At 51.0% G+C, this 20,550-nt stretch overlaps 1 protein-coding gene across 1 annotated transcript; it reads left to right on the plus strand.

The window, feature by feature from the left end:
- The first annotated feature begins 1,586 nt into the window (after positions 1 to 1,586).
- LOC128268668 (uncharacterized) lies at positions 1,587 to 20,494 on the plus strand. The gene is made up of 12 exons (XM_053005836.1): positions 1,587 to 2,110; positions 6,700 to 6,825; positions 6,950 to 7,894; positions 7,976 to 8,021; positions 15,360 to 15,431; positions 15,497 to 15,654; positions 15,729 to 17,829; positions 17,925 to 18,120; positions 18,184 to 18,474; positions 18,542 to 18,808; positions 18,873 to 19,052; positions 19,131 to 20,494. The coding sequence occupies exons 1-12, from the start codon at positions 1,598 to 1,600 to the stop codon at positions 19,243 to 19,245; spliced, it is 5,010 nt and encodes a 1,669-aa protein (XP_052861796.1). The 5' UTR covers positions 1,587 to 1,597; the 3' UTR covers positions 19,246 to 20,494.
- The last annotated feature ends 56 nt before the right edge of the window (positions 20,495 to 20,550 follow it).

The raw sequence follows: 20,550 nt of genomic DNA on the forward strand, positions 1-20,550 counted from the left end.
TATCGATAACTCTCTGTGGCGTCGCGTGTGTGCGGTGAGACGACAGGACGATCTCTTTTGTTTTGTGGTGCTACGCAGCGAGTGGAGCACATTAATTAACGCACGAAACGCGTACCCCGTCGTGGCCGATTGTTTCCAGTCGAAACACATTGGCGAGTCGCAGCAACGGGTCGGACGACTATCTCGCTGCGTTCATCTGCTCGCGGGTGCGCGCGCGCTTGGGTGTGTGTGTGCATCGGTGACGCTGTGTTCGTGTGTCCCACATATATGGGTGGTTTGGCATAGAGATAATTTATGAATGAAAGTAAATACATACCATCATCGCGCGACACGGAATTCAGCAAACAAACAGCCCCAAAGGGTTTGGGGCTGCTGAGGGTGGTTAGGGTACGTTTAGCTGCGCCAAACGGGGGGGCTTAGTGCTTAGTACTAAACGGTAGTTCGACATCGCTGGGAGCTGGGAGCGATCGGTGTGCTGTTGGGCATTTACAGTTGTTTTTTTCTATTGCTTTTGCCCGACCCTGAAACAGTGAACAACAACGGCCAAGGTAACCATCAGTGGTAAGCTCGAAATCTTTCGCTCCAAAGACCTTCTCACGGTGCAACACGAAGCTCGAAAGCTTACTACGATTACTGGGCGCGCCGATCACGCTCCCTCACAATGCAGCACCCGTGTGGGCTCTCTTGGCTTGGCCAACGGGTTATTGTGTGACCACGAACCGCGTGTAGTGGTGGTAAATGCCTTGTTTTAATCGTTTTTTTTTTGTACTAGCTCCGTTCATTGTGCGGCTCGTCGCGCGGGCTAGAGAAAAAAGAAACACAAGAAAGACCCGGTAGTTGGCTCGCGGCAAATAAGCAAATTTCTACCCGATGCGTCAACTCGTTGTGCTTTTATTGTATTCCGCCGCCGATCCCGCTAGATGATTTTGCGGATGATAGTGACGGTGGTGGTGGTGGGTTGTGCTCGAGACTAGTAGCTGCTGTGCTCCTCGGTCTCGCGTCGTTGTCCAGCGCCGCCTCGGTTTCGTAGAGCGTTTAACATTATTTTCGAATGACGTCACTTCGCGCCGCGCAGATCGCGCTCGTGGAATGAAGTCAACAATGCGCACGCATACACCGTCGCGGACGCTGCTGTGTTGACCACGCACACCACGGCGCCGACGGCGACGAGAGGTTAAAAAAACGCGCATCCCAGTCACAATAAGTCGCGGTTTGTTGGGGAACGCGCGGTATTGCGTGCTCCGGCCATGTGTGCGAGAGACCCTGGATGCAACGCGGCGGGCAACGACGGCCGTATATCAACAACAGGCCCGTGTGTGTGTGAGTGTTTTGGTGTACGGTAGAAAAAGTAATCGCGATCGCGGGAGGAGCTGTCATCGGATTATTCATCATAATTGCTCTCATCTTAGATGTGCGTGGCGGAGTTGTCGAGTGTCGAGTCGAACACCCCGCAAGCTTGAGCTCCCTGTTTCGCTGGCGATGGAGGTCTGAAAGAAGCTCAACTGCCAACTGGCCGTGTTGTGGTGTTGTTGGGCGGGGTGTGGTGTGTTGTGTGTTCGGGAGAAAAGTGTGAGTCGAAATATGTGGCAACGTTTAAATGATCGGAAATCGAGCGATGAAACCCATGAGCAAATCCGGTCCCAGCATCACCGGTAATACCAATATCAACAACAACAGCATTGTTCACGATGCTGCCGACTCGGATTTGCTCCTCTGCACGGCGACAGCGGCGCTGCGCGATCACCACCACCCGCCCGTGGCGGCGAACGGTGGTATCCGCCGTCAACAGCAGCCGCAGCAGCAGCATCAGCAACATCAGCATCACAGCGAGGACCGAAGCGTACCGAAGCAACAGCGCATTCAGCCGCAGGCGGCGGAAACGATGCGTTGCCTAGAAACGCGCAGCGTCGCATCCCAGGTGCGGTCAGCTGCTCCTGCCCCGATCGTTGCCTGGAACGGAGGCGGTCGGGCCAATTTCACGGAAACGCCGACCGAACCGGCGGCCAGCGTTGACGTGACGGATGGTGCTGCCGTCAAACTGGTGCCGAGCGCGGCGATCGAAGCAGACGATCCCTATGCGGAGTTGGAACGGATCTTGGAAAAGGCTCAGGTAAGACGATCAGTTTTGAACCGTTGATTAACTTGGACCGGGCAAGTCGGACGGGCAAAGTTCTCGCCGGCGGTTCGTTTGACGAGGATATTTCGGGAATTCTTCGAAACTTTGTTTACGGTGCTCCGAAACATAATCATGCGCTTTTAAACAAAGTCTTCGGTTACACGGGACACGACACGATGGTTGAAGCGGTTCTTATGTCCCTCACGTGGGTCTGGCACGTTCACGAATTTTCGGTTACTTTCTTAGCTTTCTTAATATAGAGCTCCAAGGCGGCAGACGATGATTTTGAGCTTCTGCCAACGGGGAAGCATCTGTTCCAAACTCGCAATAAAATGCGTCTCAATCAATCGAAACTGTGACGCGAGGTTCGCATTTGGGCCGTGTTGGAAATGGAAACAATCTAAATTTAAAACATCCGAGAGACATCAATCAAATCGGTTACGGTGGCGGGGGGCCACGCGGGCCGATAAGGATGCCTTCCGACTAAGCGATTGTGCATTTTTTGTTAGTTTGAAACCATCGAGACAGTTAGTCATCATCTTTAGTTTAATCTGTTTGCTTGTTTTTCTACTGTCAGAGTCAATCGCCATTACGCTGCGTGAGATTCTGAGATGTAAATGGAAAAGTCTACTTTTTATCGAGTGCTGTATAACATGTAGGTTTTGTAAACCTTTTGCTACTAATTTCATTGGTTTGGTTGGTGCTCAAGTATGATTATAGCTGCCACAAGGTTGCATTACAATGATGGTTGAAACCACTTCTTAAACTATTGCAACCATGTATCTCCTTCTTGCAATCTCGAATCGATTCGCGCTCGAGAACGCAGTAATTGCCTTTTAATCGCTTCTTATCGTCACGGTCAATGCTTGCGCAACGCGTCCGTAATTATAAGTACAACCAACGAATCATGATACTTGTTTGTGTTTCCAACAAGTACCATATACTTGAGGTACCTACCACCGATGCTAATGGAACCATTTTCCAAAACCCGTTACTGTTTATGAAACGTAAACAACGTTTGTAGCAAATGGATTTTGTTTGCGATTTTCAGTATCGACGAGTTTCGCTACAAAGTTTTTGATCTTTCCAGAATGAAACTGAAACATTCTCGAAATTCTTGATTGAATCATTCCACAGTTTATTAGTGATGCTATTTAAAGATATCACAACGCTATCTTTTGAAAAAGGGGTCTAATACACAAACTTAACTATTTGAAACATTACGCAAAGAAAGTATTACATGAAGGATAAATGATAAGGATGAGTGTAAAACGATAGCCACGCAAGGTTCGCTTCAACATGCAGAGCATCGGTAGAATTATTTATTAGTTACGTGTATCATTTATCGTGTAATTGATTGGGTTTTTCTTTATTATCAGCAGTTTCTTCTTTAACAACAACAAACCGAGCTTAACCAATCCTGTCGTGACTTATGATATGATTTTGACTTTTCCCGCAGTTGTTCCATTAAATGACTTGTGTTGTAGATTGTTTTTTTTTTCATCTTTTGTTGCCTCCTTTTACATGGCGTTGTCTTGATGTGGATATTATTACTTGCATTCCGTACTTGCTCCTCTTTCTTCTCGAGTGCTCTGAGGCGGCTCGAGGCCTAAACGATACATACTGTTTTAGTAGCTTCATTGGGAATTCATGGAAACACAGAAAGAAGGGTTTTAAAATCGATTCTGCACGCAACAGAACCCGACCCGTCCGGGGGGGTGCTCCGTATTTAGCTTACGACGCGAGCAAACGGCAAAAGTACGTCATCGTTCAAGAGCACCGCATTCGGATCGCTCTGTCCGGTGGCCAAAGTGTTTTCGCCGATATTGCTAAATATCTCACCGGCCAGCACCCCGGCGCAACCGCTCACCGAAGTGGTGCTACAGTCTTCCGCCAGGCTCCCGGAAAGTGCCTCTCGGATTTCCTGTTCGACGACGGGCCCCAACTCGATCTCCTCCGGCATCCGCTTGCCGCGGGACGAAAAGAACGTATCCTTGTGTTCGTTGGCCAGATTTTGCAGCAGGTTGCGGCGCAACCGGCTTTCCAGTGGACGCGGCCGACCGTCGTACGCTAGGAAGTACTCCTTTTTGCCCCGATTGGGAAAGAAATACTCGTCGGTGCCGAGCAGCACGTCGAATTGGTTCTTTTTCATCGGTTCCGTGCCACCCGTGGACCGTGCTGCCTTTTTGCCACGATTCGGCACAAAGTAGTCACCCTTCTCGAGCATCTGTTCGATCGTGAGCTGGCGTTTGTCGGCGCGAGTCCGCGGATAGTCGACACTTGCCCCTTCTCCGAAGCGGCGACCACGGGCGGGCAAAAACACTAGCGGTTCCGGTGGAAATTCACGCACTTTCGGTTCCAACCGGCTACGCCGGACTCTTCGTTCCGCTGGCGGCACGCTTGCATAGTCCTCTCCACTTCCGCCCAGTCTAGGAAGCGGAAGAGTTTCTCTATTGGGCAGAAAGACATGTGAATGGTTAGTGCGCCACGACTCCATTGGATTTAGGATATGTTATTTGAACACCTTGAACTTTGAAAACAGTCTGATAATGAAGCTGATGAAATGTTGGTAAAATGTTGGAGGTCCGTTGGCTTTTGGTCACATTAGCGTGTCCTTTTGTGGCGGCACTGATAGGCACTATAAGCGACACATTCGCACCCTGTTTCTTCGAATGTTTCTTTTGCAAATTTAAATTTCATTCGAAAAAAGATACGAAAAGTTTCAACAAAAAGGCCGCAACATAAGATGGGTTCGCGCTAACGCGCCTTTAGTATTTAGCGTGGCCCAAAAATAGGTTTCAATTCTTCGAAAACCGCCAAAGGAATTGTGTTCGCAATCTGTCGGCTAAGCTTTCTGTGACTTTATGGCAGGGTCTAAATATTACAGCACCGTTTTGAACTTACAAATACAGTATTCGTTCATTATTGAACTAAAAAGGTAACAATCCCGCGAGTCCGCGGAATTTGTCTTATTTTTAATAAGCTTAACTCGATTTTGCTTCAAGCAGTAGCAACCGAAACGAATTCTTCTTCCTTTTCACGAGTGGAACCACATCGTCTTCACAGTTCGACGAACGGACGGACGGTCGACCAAACCGTGTATTTCCGTTATCTCCCGCGGGTGGCGGGGAGAGAGTTAATGTCGCGGATTTGGTATGAAAGCTTCATTTGCTTGAGTCGTAATTCACACCCCGCTGCTGGTCGGAGCTGGTAATAAATTTATCCCAGAATGGAGAACACCCTTACCTCGTTTGGCGATGTCGACTAGTCGCGATCTCCGGTCGCCGCGATGGCTGCGTCGATTCCGTCATCGAACCCGGACCTGTCCGATGCACCTGTACCACCGTCGCTGCCGACGGGCGGGCCCCGGACAACGATGATTCACGGGCCACAACCACCGACAGCGCAAGGAAGAGGCAACACGTCGCCATCACTCCCACGTGGAACCGCGGCGGCCGTCGAGCCGGTTCCATTCGGTGTTGAGATGTTTTCTCGCACGGACCACTGCTCCGATGAGCCGATGCCACTGTATGTATGTCACCCTTTGCTGCAGCTGTTTGTCGCTGCGTACGTCAACTGCACTTAAGATGCGAAAAAACGCTCCACTCGCTTGCAAATCGAGGCAAATCGGCCAGCCCTCGGATCGGTTTGCTCCAAGGTGCCCAGTCCGCTTAGATGCTTCAGCGTCTACCAACTGCAGACTCTGGCGAGAAATGGTGCGACTTAAATAGCTTCACACCAAGAGCCGCAGGACGAAGGACGTTCCGGGAGCCGTCTGCAGTCCGGGCGTGGGGCCCTCTGAGGGGTGGCCTCAATGGAGTAGGCGACAGAAAAATGTAATTCCATTAAGAAAATACCATCTCTTTGGGCCCGAAAGAAAACGTAGTCCTTCGGTTTGAGGTGGAATTTCTTTTCTGTTTCACTTTGGGTCTCGCTTGCATTATAATGTTCCACTGGAAAAGTACAGTCCGAACGGTGGTCGCAAATCATGATGTCGTCGGACCAACCAGACGCCGCGTGCCGCACTCGCCGGCCGTGTATAATCAGTTTTGTTCAATCCAATTGCCCTGGGACGGCAAACATCGTATCTGTTACGCCCGGGTTTGGTTCCAATTTGTTTATTTGCCAATGTCCTTATCGTTTGGGGTTCCTCGGCCTTTGGTTTCGAATTGCGTTACAGATTAGTGACGGTGACTGCTTTTTCACAAATAACCCCCGTTTCTTGTTTAACTTTGTGCCTATTTGTGGACGATTTGGCAACGTTTTCTTGTACGGAAAAAAATGCAAAACCAATAATAATCCGCGAGCTGAATTGTGTGACGACCTTTTACAAATAAACGTTCGAAATAAGATGAACGCCGGTTGTAAAACATTCTATGTTCACCTAACTATCAACTGTATCCTTGAATTGAATCGTATATTAGAAAAGATGAGCAAATGAAGATGATTTCATGCATTTTTTTATATACAAGCCTTATCAGTAAATCAGCGATAAACCGAACCAAAGTTTTATTTATCATACTGTAAAGGTTACATTTCAAATAATAAAAAATAAATGAGACTCCTTTCATCTTTCCATTCAGGCGGAAATATCGGAAATGTTCGCCCAAACCGTGCGAGCGGAAAAACTGAAGGCGGTCGCCACATCCGTCCCTTCGCCGGAGCCAGAAGACGGAAGTCAAGTAAAGGGAACGAGCGACTCGGAACAGGTAAACTTGATAAGACACTTCCCGCGCTCGTAAATGGAGGTTGATTGAAATGAGCAAACAAACCGGCGAAGGAGACAGAAGGTTCTTTTAATGTTGGCCTAATCTTGCCCATTTTGCTTCGCAGACCCGCCGTGACGACCGGGGCCGGGGGGTACGAAGAGAAGGAAGTAGTGGCTTACAGCAGCAGCAACAGCAACATCACCACGAGCACACTAGTCATCACAGCAAGTACGCCACCATTCCGCATGCCAGTGTGGCAACAACGCCGTGCCGCAACGCCGCCTTTGCCAGGCGAATGGCAGAGGAGGGTGAAGCGAAACGGACCAGAAACACGCTCGATCCCCGGTATCGATCGACCGAACTGGAAGTGGTCAGTTCAGCGGCGGCGACGGGAGCTGCTGGAGGCCGAGGGACAACCCCGGCGGCAGCTTCATCTGCTTCCAGTTTGCTACTGCAAACGTCAAGCGATTCCAGCAACAACGGATACGGTGGGCGAACGGAACTGTCCGACAGTTTGTCCGACGATATGAGCCTCCTGGATGTCGGTGCACCGTACGCCGACGGTGCGCGGGACGACTGTGCTGGGGATGACGAGACGACTTCCGACGAGATGTTGATGCACTCCTTCAGGCGCCACCATCATCATCCGTCCGGTGGAACGCCCGCCCCAGGAACAACGATGCCCGCGACGACGACGACCCCGACGACGGTCTTCAGGTCTTCAGGGTTTTACCGTAAACATACCGACTCGCCGCCGAGCGACAGGAGTATGAAGACGAGCACCAACAGCCTCCCGTCCATGGCCGGCACCGCCCATCGCAATCTGGCGTTGCACCTAAAATTCAAAACCCACCAGAGTGCGATCGACGCGAAGCGAAAGCAATTTTTCCTCGCCCTCGACCAGGAACCGTTCCAGCCGCTCAAGTCCAACATGGCCGATCTGCCGTCGCCGAGCAGCACGTCGCTGCACAGTGGCCACAACCATGTGATCGCCGAAGAGCTCGGCTCCAAGTCCAGCTCTGCGCCGGTGCTGCTGAAGGACGAGGAAAATGGTCTCACCGTGCAACGGGTAAGGCACGCGGCATTCGTGATGGCGAAATGGCGAAACAAAGCTCATGCCAATGTGTGTTTTCCGCTTTTCCATCTTCAGGCTAATCTGCGGTACTCGAGATCACAGAGCGATCGTCATCTAGCTGGTAAGTGCATGAGAACCGCTTCGCGGAGCTTTGTTTTCCTGAAATGTTGCGCATTTTGCGTATTAGGATGGTATAAAAAAACTATGCTACAAGTCGTGGCGATGATTACGCTGCTGGTGACTTATGCGCGGCTTGTGCGTGGTGCCCAAATACCCTCTTTTGGGATGATGTTTGTCTACATAAAAGAGCAAGCGCTAGTAATCCACCCGGGCCAAGCCACTGGTGTGCGAACTTTGTGCACTCTATGCTGATAAGAGCATATGCCATTGATAATAATGGAGCCCCCTTTTCTGATGGTTCAACACACGTACCGCGCAAATTACGGTCCCATGGGGCGTCGTTTGGATGACAAACATTACTTAAATTATGAATATCAATACCATTTGCTTTATGGTTTGCTCGTTATATCATCTTCTCAAACTGCGGTTGGATCGACCATTTTTTTATATTTTCACCTTTAAAGGATCGAATAAACTCTGGTTATCTTCTCTTATATTAAAAAAAATTTTGTATATCAAATGTTGATAAATGATGCGAATATATGCGAACGCGAGGAATAAATTAAACATTTACTTTATTTGCCTTCTAACTATTTTATTATCGACACGGGGTTTTTGTGGATTTTAAGTCGATTCATCCGTTAGATGTTTATCGAACGTCATAAACAGTAAAAATGTTGGTTCTAATGGATTCGTTTTTATTTCCAAAACCCCACTTTTGGATATAACGAAGTACAAATTTACATCAGAACAATTACGGGTGTGAAATCCGCTTTATCGGGGTTTAACAAAGTCCGCTCGGTTTGCCAATGTTATTAGAAGTTGAGTGCTAAAGTAGTCATGCCTAACACGGTGGTTATTGTCGAAACAACCTGTTTGACCGCCACTAAAGCTCGACCGTTAATAAAAAGAAGTCTCTCGTGCACACTGCGTATTTACATGCCCTGACGGACTTAAAAACACAACCACAACGGTAGTGGATGGGGCGGAAATGAGATGTGGTTTGAAAAATGAATCGTGCTGCTGTGCTCCGGGTGCAATAATGTTCCTTTGTTATTGCTCTGTTTCAACCCACTACACCATTATGTGACCCGGCAACGTGTCCACCATATGTACGACAACATGTTGGCGAAGTTGTAGCATCGACCAACAACCGATCGATGTCTACTTTGCTGATGGTGGATTCAAAAATTACCGTTACTAGAGGCTTGGTTTCTAGTTGTGCAAATTTAGCCTACTAGCGCTACCCATAGCTCTTCTGATCACAATTGTGTAACAATTTTTGTTTTCGTAGGCTACAATCTGTAGCGTTGCCGCGGGGAATCTATGCAACACGAACACCCCAGATTGTCATGCGTTAAAAAACGCGTTTTTATTTTCTTTAAGGCTCACAGTAGGTGGCTTACGACCCCTTCTCGGTGTGTGACTGCCGCGGGCGTTTATTATTGGTGCATGCTGCCATGTAGTCTGGATGATTTGTTTAATGTTCATCCAAAACTGGCGGTATGACGGTGGTATGCGCGATGTAGCAAATCGTGTACATAGGCTCCCCGTCAGTTTCGCACATAAAACCGGACCAACCCGAGTTTCCCGGATGCTTGGAGGCCGGGGTGGTGCACGCGTTTTTAACCATGGCCGGATGTGTGCGTCAATCCGGGAGAGTTCGGAGAGCGCACGAGGTTAACTGAGCGATGATGGTTCTCTTCCTTGGCGCGCATCGTCGTCGTCGTCGCCGATTCGTCCTTGTGGAAGTACGAAGCGAGATATCCACGGTCGCCGCTCTCATTGTTAGTTGGTCAGCTTGGCGGTGTTGTAGCAAATACTAGGCGCCGTTTCTAGCTTAGCTTACATTTACATTCGGTAGCTTCGCTTGTTGCAAGTGGTTTTGTTTATTTGGTTTGCTTACTGTGCTTGCTGCTTCTACACCGTTTGTTCGTTTGCCACCTTCTGTGCTATGTTAAATCCCAAATCCTAATGGGAAACGGTGTTCTATGATCATAGTAACCAGTGGGGTGAACTACCCGATCTGATGCTTTAAGCTGGTCTGTGGTTGTGATTGGATTTTGTCACCTAAACTCGAAATGCTAATCCCAGTGCTTACTGTGTTCATGAGAGTGTGGTACGTATAGACCTGCCCCTTTGCGGTGGAGATCATCATTGGTCGTCTTTCAAACGCAGACGAGACTCAACGGAACGTCAACACCAACAAAAAGAAACACCTCAGCAACGCGAAAAATCATGCACCGCAGGATGTCCAGCATACGGGAGTACAAATTTTTCCGCAGCTTTTCGGCCAAAATCGAAAACTGGCACATCCGCAAGGCAGAATCGCTGTGGAAAAAGATGCGTGAGCGAAAAATTGCAGGTTAGCACACTTTTGCAGTCGCAAGTCGCAGACAATGGTTAATTACGAAGGGATTGCGTGCCGTTTAACAATGTTGCCCCGTAATGTGAAGACTGAAGGCTCTGGTATTGATTATGCTCTTCGAGAGAATTGCAAAGGATCGCAGCCGCCTGGGTCCAGTGTTCTGAGTGACGACAGAAAATCCATCTGTTGCTTCTCCCGCAGCATCCTGTTGGTGTTGCTCATAACAGCACACACTCACAACGAGCCACATACGCGAGGTTCTAGTACTCCTTGGTGTTGCAGTAACATGATCGGAGTTGAGCTGCTTTACTTGAACGGGCCAGTGTCCGTAACGGGTCAAGGGAAATGGAAAATTCGTTCACTCGAGAAAGAGAGAGGGTGTGTGTGTGCGAATGATGAGAGTGTGTTTGCCAAACCACGAGAGCAAAACGATGTAGAAAAGCGCTCCTCGGAATTCTCGCACGAAAGAGAAAGATACTATACGAGCCTCCTCCTGCCGTTGGCTTTGTATCTCTAATCGCTCGGCACTCCGAATCCTGCTGCTACACTCCCCCGCCAGCCAGCTATCGCCGTGTGGCTACAAGATTAGAGTTTTTTTTTCGCTTTAGAAATCTATTTTTACACCGTCCTTGTATTGATAAATTGATTGATGAGCAGCGCAAAGCAAAGGTTCCGATGGGGAAAAACAACACACACAGTGGGAGAAAACTAAAAAAAAACACATCTCTGCGGTGGGATGGCCACCACCCTCGGATTCGGTAGAACAACAAGTGGTTGTTGATGGGAAGAGACAAAATGAGGCCACTCGGTCGGGAAAGCTTTGAAGCGGCCACTGATGAATGCACGGCACGGCGGAGTGTTGCTGCTGGCAGAGCCAGAGCCAGAGCTATGTATGTGCCTGGCAATGTGTGCAATTATGCTTTTCTCTATCACGTCACCCGACTCCGTTGTTCATTAATGGATTCTTGTTGGAACCGCGAGCCCGCCCGGAAGGTTGTACTTTCCGCGAATGCAATCGAATTAACCTGGACGGATGGACACGAGTGATTCGAAATAATGACTTTCTTTTTATTATGTGTAGCTGATTGAATCATCGATTTTATATTGAAAAAAAAAACGGTTGATTTATTAAGGTGTAGCGCTATGGCTTTAAAGAGTTCAGCTTTAGTCGTTAGTCTTTCGCTGGTGGCGAAATTTGTTTTGCAGTCATACGATGCAGTTTAATCGAAAGCGTCATTTTGATCGAAGGTTTTTTAGACACTTTTGAAGCTAAAAGATTATGTTTCGTTCAGGGACAGCCGACCTTTGTCAAACTCAAGAATGGCCATTCTTTTCCGCACAGGTTTCTGGGGGTTCCACTACGATACTCATTTAAAGAAGTTTTATTTTTAACACAGCTTGGCTTACCAACCGCTAAAAAGGGCGACGAAATAAATAGTCTCCGTATCTGTTTCATGGGCATCGGCTCCTTGATCGCTAATCGAAAAAATCGCTGTCATTCGTGTATGTTTCGTTCAGTTTCAGACAATTTCAAAAACATATCTCCAAATTCCATTGGCCTTAAATTAATTGCACTAATTCTAAGTCGTTTTTGCAACTGGAAATGCTTACTAAGTTTGATGAGTACTTCCCGCTACTTATCGATCTGTGCACAACCTGCCGTTGTCCGGTCGTGAGTCATGGATCAAGTCGGATACGCGGACTAAGATACATTCGGTTTGCTTATCGCCGTACGGCGGTCTGTTGTATCGATGGCACCGTAAACCACCGGACACAGAAACAAACAGGGATTTTGGTGTGATATTTTGGGAAGCGCGACACCAGCGTGTCGTGAGCGCTCAATTTATTATGTGTCCCGATCCCGTGTCCAGGGGCGGTGTCCAGCTCCAGGTCTTCAATTTCGCAGTCCGTCAACCGAATCGGTGCTACGTGGACGTGCGACAACGATAACAACCAGCTGGCAGCAAGAAACCTTGATCTTGCGTGTGTCTTGTGACCAGACTTATTAAAAGTGCACCAATTTAATTGCACTTCGTCCGCACCCAAAAATGAGCGCCACTAGTCAGCAGCCGCAGCAGCACACTGTGAAAAACTATCCCATAGCGGCCAGAAATCGTAAATCGAAGCTACAGTTCCTGGCCGGTGTACAGCAGCACTATGAGCGTAAGCAGGAAGCTCACCAAACCGGCAAGAAAGCGGATCCCGGGAAGCGGATTAATTTGTCCGTTCCGGGGACACCGGTCTGCTCAAGGTACCTTCAGTCCATGTCAAGCCGCTCATCAGTCGCCTCGAGCGACGAGGAACCGTGCCTGGCAGTGCCGCCGCCGGCCCAAGAACTCATCATCAGCAGTATTGTGTTGGAAAAGTTTATAAACGACATGCAAACGCTTACGGCCGAAAAATCGACCACTGCCAAGGGCACCGCTGACGGGGCCACCGATAGCGATAATTTCTTCAACGCTTCCCGCGAACGAAATGCGTACCAGCGGACGTTTTCCGAAGCAACCGGCACGCTAGGCGGCGGCGAGAAGCATCCGGACGTGAAAAAGTACTTCGAAGAATCGGCCAACCAGCACAGTTATCGGCGGGAGTTTTCGCAAGCCTACGGAGAGCTGGACCCGCGCAACGACGAGCCAGATTCAGTCCAGGGCAATTCAACGTCGACCCCACGTGGTACGGCGGGATCGGGCGGTGGGACGAAAACGAAAAAACGGTCCAAACCCAGCAAGACACAGTTGATCAGTGAGTCCTCGTCGTCGGACGAGGATGGTCGAGGCCGGGACGAGAAGGATAAAAGCAACACCAGGGATGGCCAACATAAGGACGCATTCGTGGAGGAGTTGACGCAACTAAAGCAATCAAAGCTCGCCCTAGAACGTGAGCTGCAGGCCTTCAAGATGAAAGAATGTGAAGCCCTCGCCGACGAATCAGCCAAAAGGGCCCAGGCGTTCTTCGAAGAATCGGATCACGCCCAAAGCTACCATCGTTCATTTTCGAAAGCGGCACAAACGCTGGACCACACGCCTCACGATCCGGCCGTCGTAAACTACTTCAACGAGTCCGCCACACGGCACACCTATCGGCGTGACTTTTCCGAGGTTTACAACGAGCTCGATCTGTCCACCGGCCCGCGGGACAGTTTGTCCTACAAACCGACGATACCCGGAACACCGATAAGTTCGCGTCTTTTGCAGAAACTGAAAAAGAAACGGGAACGGGTAGCGGAACCGGAACCAGAACTGACGATCAAAGTACCGCTCGCGGAACAGTTGGCCAAGTTCAACGAGGAACTGGATGAACTGAAGCACTCCAAACCATCGACGACCGCTGCGCCCTTCAATGCTCCGGGCGCTGCGAGTGAGTTTTGCGTCGAGCAGTACCTCGACACGTCGAGCAAACAGCGATCGTACGCTCGCTCCTTTTCGGAAGCTGCCCAACCACTGCACACGCGCCCGGAACTGAAGAGCGAAACGGTCAAGGCTTTCTTCGAAGATTCGTCCCGCAAGGGCACCCTACGACGTGACTTTTCCCAGGCGTATCAGGAGGTAACAGCGCCCGGTCCGGCGGTTGCGGATGATGTAACAACGGCGCAAAAGTCTCCCGCGTCCGGTGGCGCATCATATGACCAGCCGACGGCCGTGGTGGTGGTGGTGGAAGATAACAAGAGCATAATTTCACGCATCGATAAACCACCTCGACGCAGTGCAGTGACGCAAGGAACCAACGTCAGCAGCATCGCTGAAGGCGAGCGGCCCAAAGTGGCGTTGGCGAGGAACCTTTCCGTCCCCGGAACACCGGTCAGTTCAAGCCAACCGCAAGCGGCAACGGATTCGCTCGGCGAGGCGATCAATCAGGAGCGGAAGACCGATGCGAAGGAGCGATCGACCGACGATGAAGGTACGTCACGACACGGACGGGTGGTGGTGGCACGGCGGGTACCGTTGACACCACAGCTTGACGGTAGGAAACAATTCACGACAGCGAAATATTTTGCCACAAAATTCTTCACACGGGCCCGTAGTTTCAGCGCCAGGTCTCGTGAGGATGCCGACGTCGGCGGCGGCGACGATGGCCACCGCGATTCGAGAGTGCGGTCGGGAGCAGTAGAAGAGGTGGGGCGCGAACGAGAATTGGCCATCGTGGGAGAAACCGACAAACGGCGGCCAGAAGCCCAGGACCAGCAGTTGGCGGCCGACCCGTTGCTGGACAAGGAATTCTGGAGGCAGTTCACCAAGCAGTAGTCGCATATGGACGCGCCGGATCGACGACGGATCTACACGAACGATAAATACTATCGGCAATAGGAAGAATATACAATAAAATTCCACTTGAACTACACAATGCTCTGGTTTTCATTTTCCTGTCAGTTTTGGACGGTGTAAGGCAAGAAAGTTCCATGTTTAAACGAACCGAGGTTTATCACTGAATTCCCTGCACTTTATCACTGAATTTTAAAGACGGTCAAAGATTTTGTTAATGTTAGATGTTAGTTGGTAAAGTATAAGAACTCATATCAAACTCTTTTAAAGCGACAGGAAGAACTATTAAAGAAGGATTGAAAATCACCAACAAATTTTGGATTTAACTATTGGACGACAGTTTTCTATCGTTCTACATCCAATTTTGGAGGTCAACCAACACGCAAAACTTTTTTTTTACTTTTGTAACGAAACGCCGCTTCGGATCCTATTTGAATTATTTGCGTAAACAATCCGCGTCATTACATATGTTTGCGAATCGATTTGTTGACTTTTGCGATTGGACATCGTGCAAAAAAGGCCATTACTTTGGAATGTGTTTCTGTGTGTTGCTTCCCAATGACTGATGGCTACGTGACTTTTGCCGATGGATGGTTTATTTGAGAAACATATTCTCTTATGTGGCAGTATTGTTCCAATGATTGCAACGTAAATATCTAATTAATAACTTGAACTAAAAATTGATTCGTGATCCGTTTGGCATCCGTTTCAGAAATCGAAGCCATCGAAGCGTGTCGCTGGCTACGCGCGGCTGGATTCCCGCAATACGCGCAAATGTATGAAGGTAAGTCTTGGTGGGCTGCGGTGTGCCATGGCCAATTCGCTAACCTCTCGCCCTGCTACCAAAAGATCACCAGTTCCCGATCGATGTGGAGAACGTGGAGAAAGACCACCCGTTTCTGGAGAGTGATCCGCTTCAATCGCTGTTCCGTCGACTACACACACTCAATCGGTGCGCAAACATGCATCTTGATGTGCACCAGCACCACCACACACCAAAACCATCGGTAAGTCCACTTTGTCCCGCGTCGGTCAAGAGACTGCTTGATGAACCTCCTTCTCATCTCCGGCGCGCCTGTAGCAACGTGAAGATTCCGACGACGACAGTTGCGCGCTCAGTGAGGCGTGGACCTTTCAGCACAACAGCCGGCGCTGGTCACGTGTGGACGATGCGATCGGGCTGGTGAGCGTGATCGCCAACAAGCAACAAAAGTCATCCGCCGCGACGAAAGACGTCCCCGCTACCAAAGGCCATCCGGCCGATTCAATCGATTCAGCAACCGCGCCCTCGAACGGATCGCGCCATTCGCGCGGTGCCAAACACGGCGGGACCGGCCTGGTGCGCGCCGAAGATCATGAAAAGCTGTGGCTTGAGGGCAGCGGCGGAAAGATCACGATCGGTGTACCGTCCGATACGGATTCCCAGGACGATAGCGCCGGGGCGGCGGTGCACCTGCGACGCACCGGTAGCGAGCGGTTGAAGGACGGTGCCAAAGCGATCCTGCGGCGCGTTGAGTCGATAAAATCGCGCCGCCGAAAGAAGCAGTACCGCGATGGACTGATCATCCTGGCGCCCCATGCGAACAATCACCTGTCACCGCATCACCACCGGGGTGCCGATGGCGAACTCATCCTTGGCCCCGACATCATGTCCTACTCCAATCCCACTTCACCGCGACCGTCCGCCGAGATGCTGCAGTTTGACGACGGACTGGCGATGATGGCTCGTCACAAGAATCTCTTCTCGATGGAACCGGCGGACGGGCAGGAGCGTAATCTGCTGTCGCCGTACATGCCGAACGCCGCTAACGCTTGGTCACCGGTGACACCGCAACGAGGCGGCGGCGGCGGCGATCGCAACACGCCGAACGTGTTGCTTCCGTTTCAGGTACAGCTCCAGCAGCAGGAAGCTCGCTCCGGTGACGATTCTTCGTCCATCTGCAGCGAAGACAGTGGCGGCGGTCCGGGAACTGAGTTCGATTCGGCACCCCGGCACACCGGCCGCGGGGACAAGCTACGGTTAAAGTACCCCCGGACCAAGAAATCGTTGCGCAGCAAAGCGATCACGAGCACGGTGGACGATTATCGTGATTCGTGTGGCGGCGGTGGTGCCCTGTCCGACTCGGAGTATCAGTCCAAGCAGCGTCGCTCGAAGATCAAGGTTGAGCTCGATCGCGGATCGCCCCCCAGCGGATCGCCGGCGGAGACGGCGGAGCCGAAAGCAAACAACAGCACACTGGCACCGCCGGTCACTACTGCGTCGAAGCTACACCGCGGAGGATCACTGAATCTCGGTAAAGCCTCCAAGCGATATCGCGACGCGTTCAGCAACCGGTCCGTGCGGCACAGCACCAAAGCGTCGAACGACGAGTGGGGAGACGGGACAGGACGCGGTAGCAGCAAACGATCGACGGTTGCTCGCTGGCACAGCTTTCAGCAGCCCAAAGTTTCACCGATCGAAGTGGTGCAGTCAGCGGCAGCGGCAACGGCCACCGATCATCTGCTGACCGTTGCCAGCATCCATCCGGCTAAGGATGGCGATGCGCAGCGTAAGCAGCAACAAAAGCAGCGGCAACTAGTCAGCGGTACAAACGCAACCGGTACCGGAAGCAAACCTGCGGAAGGGGCCAAGCAGCTGCCACTCGCAGCTGCGGCCACCGGCGCTGCCGGCGCCGAGGGCACCCGTGCGCCCGGTCTACGAATGTCCGAAATGTCCTGCGGACAGTTGCTGGTGGTTCGGAAGCTGGGACTAGTCAAACTTACCGGGTACATGGAGCGCCACTGTCCGACGCACCGGTCCGGCTGGAACTGGGAGCTGCCGAAGTTTATCAAGCGCATCAAGACGCCCGACTACAAGGATCGGAAGGTGTTCGGGATGCCGCTGGTGCTGAATCTGCAGCGGTACGGCAGCACCGTACCGTACACGATACGGATGGCGTTCGCGTGGCTCGAGCGGAACGCGCTCGATCAGGTCGGGCTGTTCCGGAAGCCGGGCGTAAAGTCGCGCATCGCAAAGCTCAAGTCGGTGATCGAGACGAGCAACGACGTCGGGTGCCGAAACGAGCTGTTCGACGAGTACCACGCGTACGATGTGGCCGACCTGCTGAAGCAATACTTTCGCGAGTTGCCCGATGCGCTGCTAACGGCAAAGCTGTCCGAAACGTTCATCGCCATATTCCAGTGTAAGTCCCGTCGGTGCTGGACCGTCGTTTCCTATGCACTGCACTGTTTCCATTGCAATTGGTCCGCTCTCTCTCTCTCTCTTCCCATTGCGCAGATCTGCCGGACGAGGTGCGTGCCGAAGCGGTCCAGTCGGCCATTCTGCTTTTACCCGACGAACATCGGGAGGTGCTGCATTTGCTGCTTACATTCCTCGACAAGGTGGTGCAAAATTCTTCCCTCAACCAGATGACGGCCAACAATCTGGCCGTTTGTTTTGCGCCCTCACTGTTTTACTTGCTCACCGGCAACAGGTAAGGGAGAGCCCCTTAACCCGAACCCGTTCGGTCTAACCGTTTGCGACACCCATTGCGCAGGTACACCACGGCGTCGCCGAGGAGAAAGAAAACGGGCACCGGTTCCGGTACGCCGGACGAGCGGGAACTGTCGGAAGCGAAGGCGTCGCACGAGTGTCTCGCGTTCATGATCGACCGCTTCCACAGCCTGTGGACGATCACGAGCGATCAGATGCGGCGGTGTAACTTCAACTACATGGACGAATCGAAACCGGTACCGCTCGCTTCGCTGGGCGCCGAAATGCACGTGCAAAACTGGCGTGGCTACTTGTCCGAGTGCCTCAACGAGTGCCTGCGTGAAGGGCGTGAACGGTACGTCGGGACCGATCGTGCTTCTGGCTAGGTCCTCTGTATCGATTCGATCCCCTCTTCTTTCTAGGCCACGTGCTTGGGTGTCGCTGAGCTCAACCGATCCGTCGGTGGCCGTGTTCTTCAAGAAGGTTGGCGATGGCCACCCGCTGCGGCTGTGGAAATGCGTCACGGAAGTGGAAGCCCCCCCGATGGAGGTCATCCAGCACATCGTGAACGAGCGGCCCCTGTGGGACGCCTATCTGCTCAAATGGCGCACGATCGAGCAGCTCGATCAGGATGCTGATGTCTTCCAGTATGCGTGCGGGCAGCCCATCACCGAGTACTGCGTCGTTCGGTAGGTCCTTCTCGCCACTCTCATGTGATCGCCCGTTAACTCTCTCTCTCTCGCTCTCCACCAGACAATGGAAAAATGATCTTCCGCGGGGAGCGTGCGTGATCGTAGAGGTGTCGATTTCCCACGAGAACGCAACTCCGCTGCTGGGTGGCGTCGCTGGAGTGGTGCTAGCGTCGCGCTACCTTATCGAACCGTGCGGCAGTGGCAAGTGCAAACTGATGCACTTGTCGCGCGTCGACATGAAGTAAGCTTATCCGTCCGAAGCTAATCCATTTGTAAAGGAATCATTATGCTCATATGCTTCTTTCGCTTCACTCGCCAGAGGCCGGACGCCCGATTGGTACAACAAAAACTACGGCCACATCTGTCAGCAATACCTGTCGAAGATTAAGAAATTCTTCGAACACTGCACCGAGGGACCTGAGACTAAAGTGTAAACGTAAGTACGCCACAGCGCAAGTGACGCGACGCGGTGCCACGAAAGCCGCAAACACGGACGGGGATCGCGTGTTTGCGTAGCAATATGGTCATTCCTGGGTATGCTAGGCGAAGCTCAGCGCGGTGGCCAAACCCAGAAAGGGCGCAGCAAGGCGGACGAATCTCAAACTGTGCTCTATGGCGGGGATTTTGTGTTGTTAATGATCTTTTCTTGTTGTAAGAGAAAAGCAGTTCCACCAAAAGTGTGTGTGTCCCTCGCTCGACCGTACGTGTGTCCCTCGATGTGAACCATTTGTCCGTACTGGGTGGGGCAAAAGCTTCCGTGGAATGAGCAGAAACGGGTTACAAAATCCGGCCCGACCTACGAAACCAGTTTGAAGTCCCGAAACATTCCAAACCACCATTACCAAGTGCCTATTGAAATCAAACATTATACACAAGAACACGACAAAATGTTGTTAATCCCCCGGGTGGGGAGACGCCCGGCACCATTGTTGTGTGTCCATTGTTATTGGTGCGCGTTCCACATGTAACTACGTATGTATTGATAAGAACAGAACCTTTTCTGTCGGTGACTCTCTTGCTACCGTAGCCCAGGGTTGCAAGGGGCGTGCATTGTATTAAAGCAGAACAGCATAAACCCAACCAGAAGCGACATCAGCGGTAACAGGTTAGAAAGAGTAGTAGATGCCACTCTCAACTAAAACTAGTCCAATCACACAAATCTTAACCCAAAATACGTTGCAACAGCCTGTTTTTATGTTGGAGTTCGTGTACGATTTTCTACTTGTAATATAACCGTGTCTCGTCGTTGCATTATACCGTTACAAACCATCCAGTTAGTCTGTTTTACACATTTAGCGTTGACTAGTGTAGCGTGTAATTTGTTAAGCTTGTTTTTTTGTTTATTACTAGCGATAGGAACTGCATTGCATTCGACCGAAGGCATTGAGCAAAAGCATACACATCATTTATCGGGCGTGTGGAGTAGTCACGTAGTCAGTTAGGTTAAGAAATTGGAAATCAAACAGTAGGCGGCAGGAAGGACCGTGAAAACCACACACAATCCAAGGGACCAACAAGCACCAAAAATGGGCGACATCAATAGGTTTCAACACCAGACCCTCCGGACACACCTTCCGCTGCTGTTGACAGTGGTGTGGCAGTAAAGCAGAGTCTCCGCGATCACCCAGTGAAAACACAGATATTCTTCCAACGCCTGCAACGCTGGTCTGCTAAATAAATCAAAATGGTACGATAAACTGAAACACCGGTTCGCTTTTTTCCACGGACTAAACGCGACT

This window comes from Anopheles cruzii, chromosome 2 (genome assembly GCF_943734635.1).
Source record: "Anopheles cruzii chromosome 2, idAnoCruzAS_RS32_06, whole genome shotgun sequence".
In the NCBI taxonomy this organism is placed as follows: Eukaryota; Metazoa; Arthropoda; class Insecta; order Diptera; family Culicidae; genus Anopheles; species Anopheles cruzii.

Excerpts from the sequence above, each read along its gene's own strand:
- LOC128268668 (XM_053005836.1), top strand. The coding sequence starts at position 1,598 with ATGATCGGAAATCGAGCGATGAAACCCATGAGCAAATCCGGTCCCAGC. Across the intron at positions 17,830-17,924 it reads GTTCATCGCCATATTCCAGT|ATCTGCCGGACGAGGTGCGT; the intron begins GTAAGTCCCGTC and ends CCCATTGCGCAG. Across the intron at positions 19,053-19,130 it reads TTGTCGCGCGTCGACATGAA|AGGCCGGACGCCCGATTGGT; the intron begins GTAAGCTTATCC and ends TTCACTCGCCAG.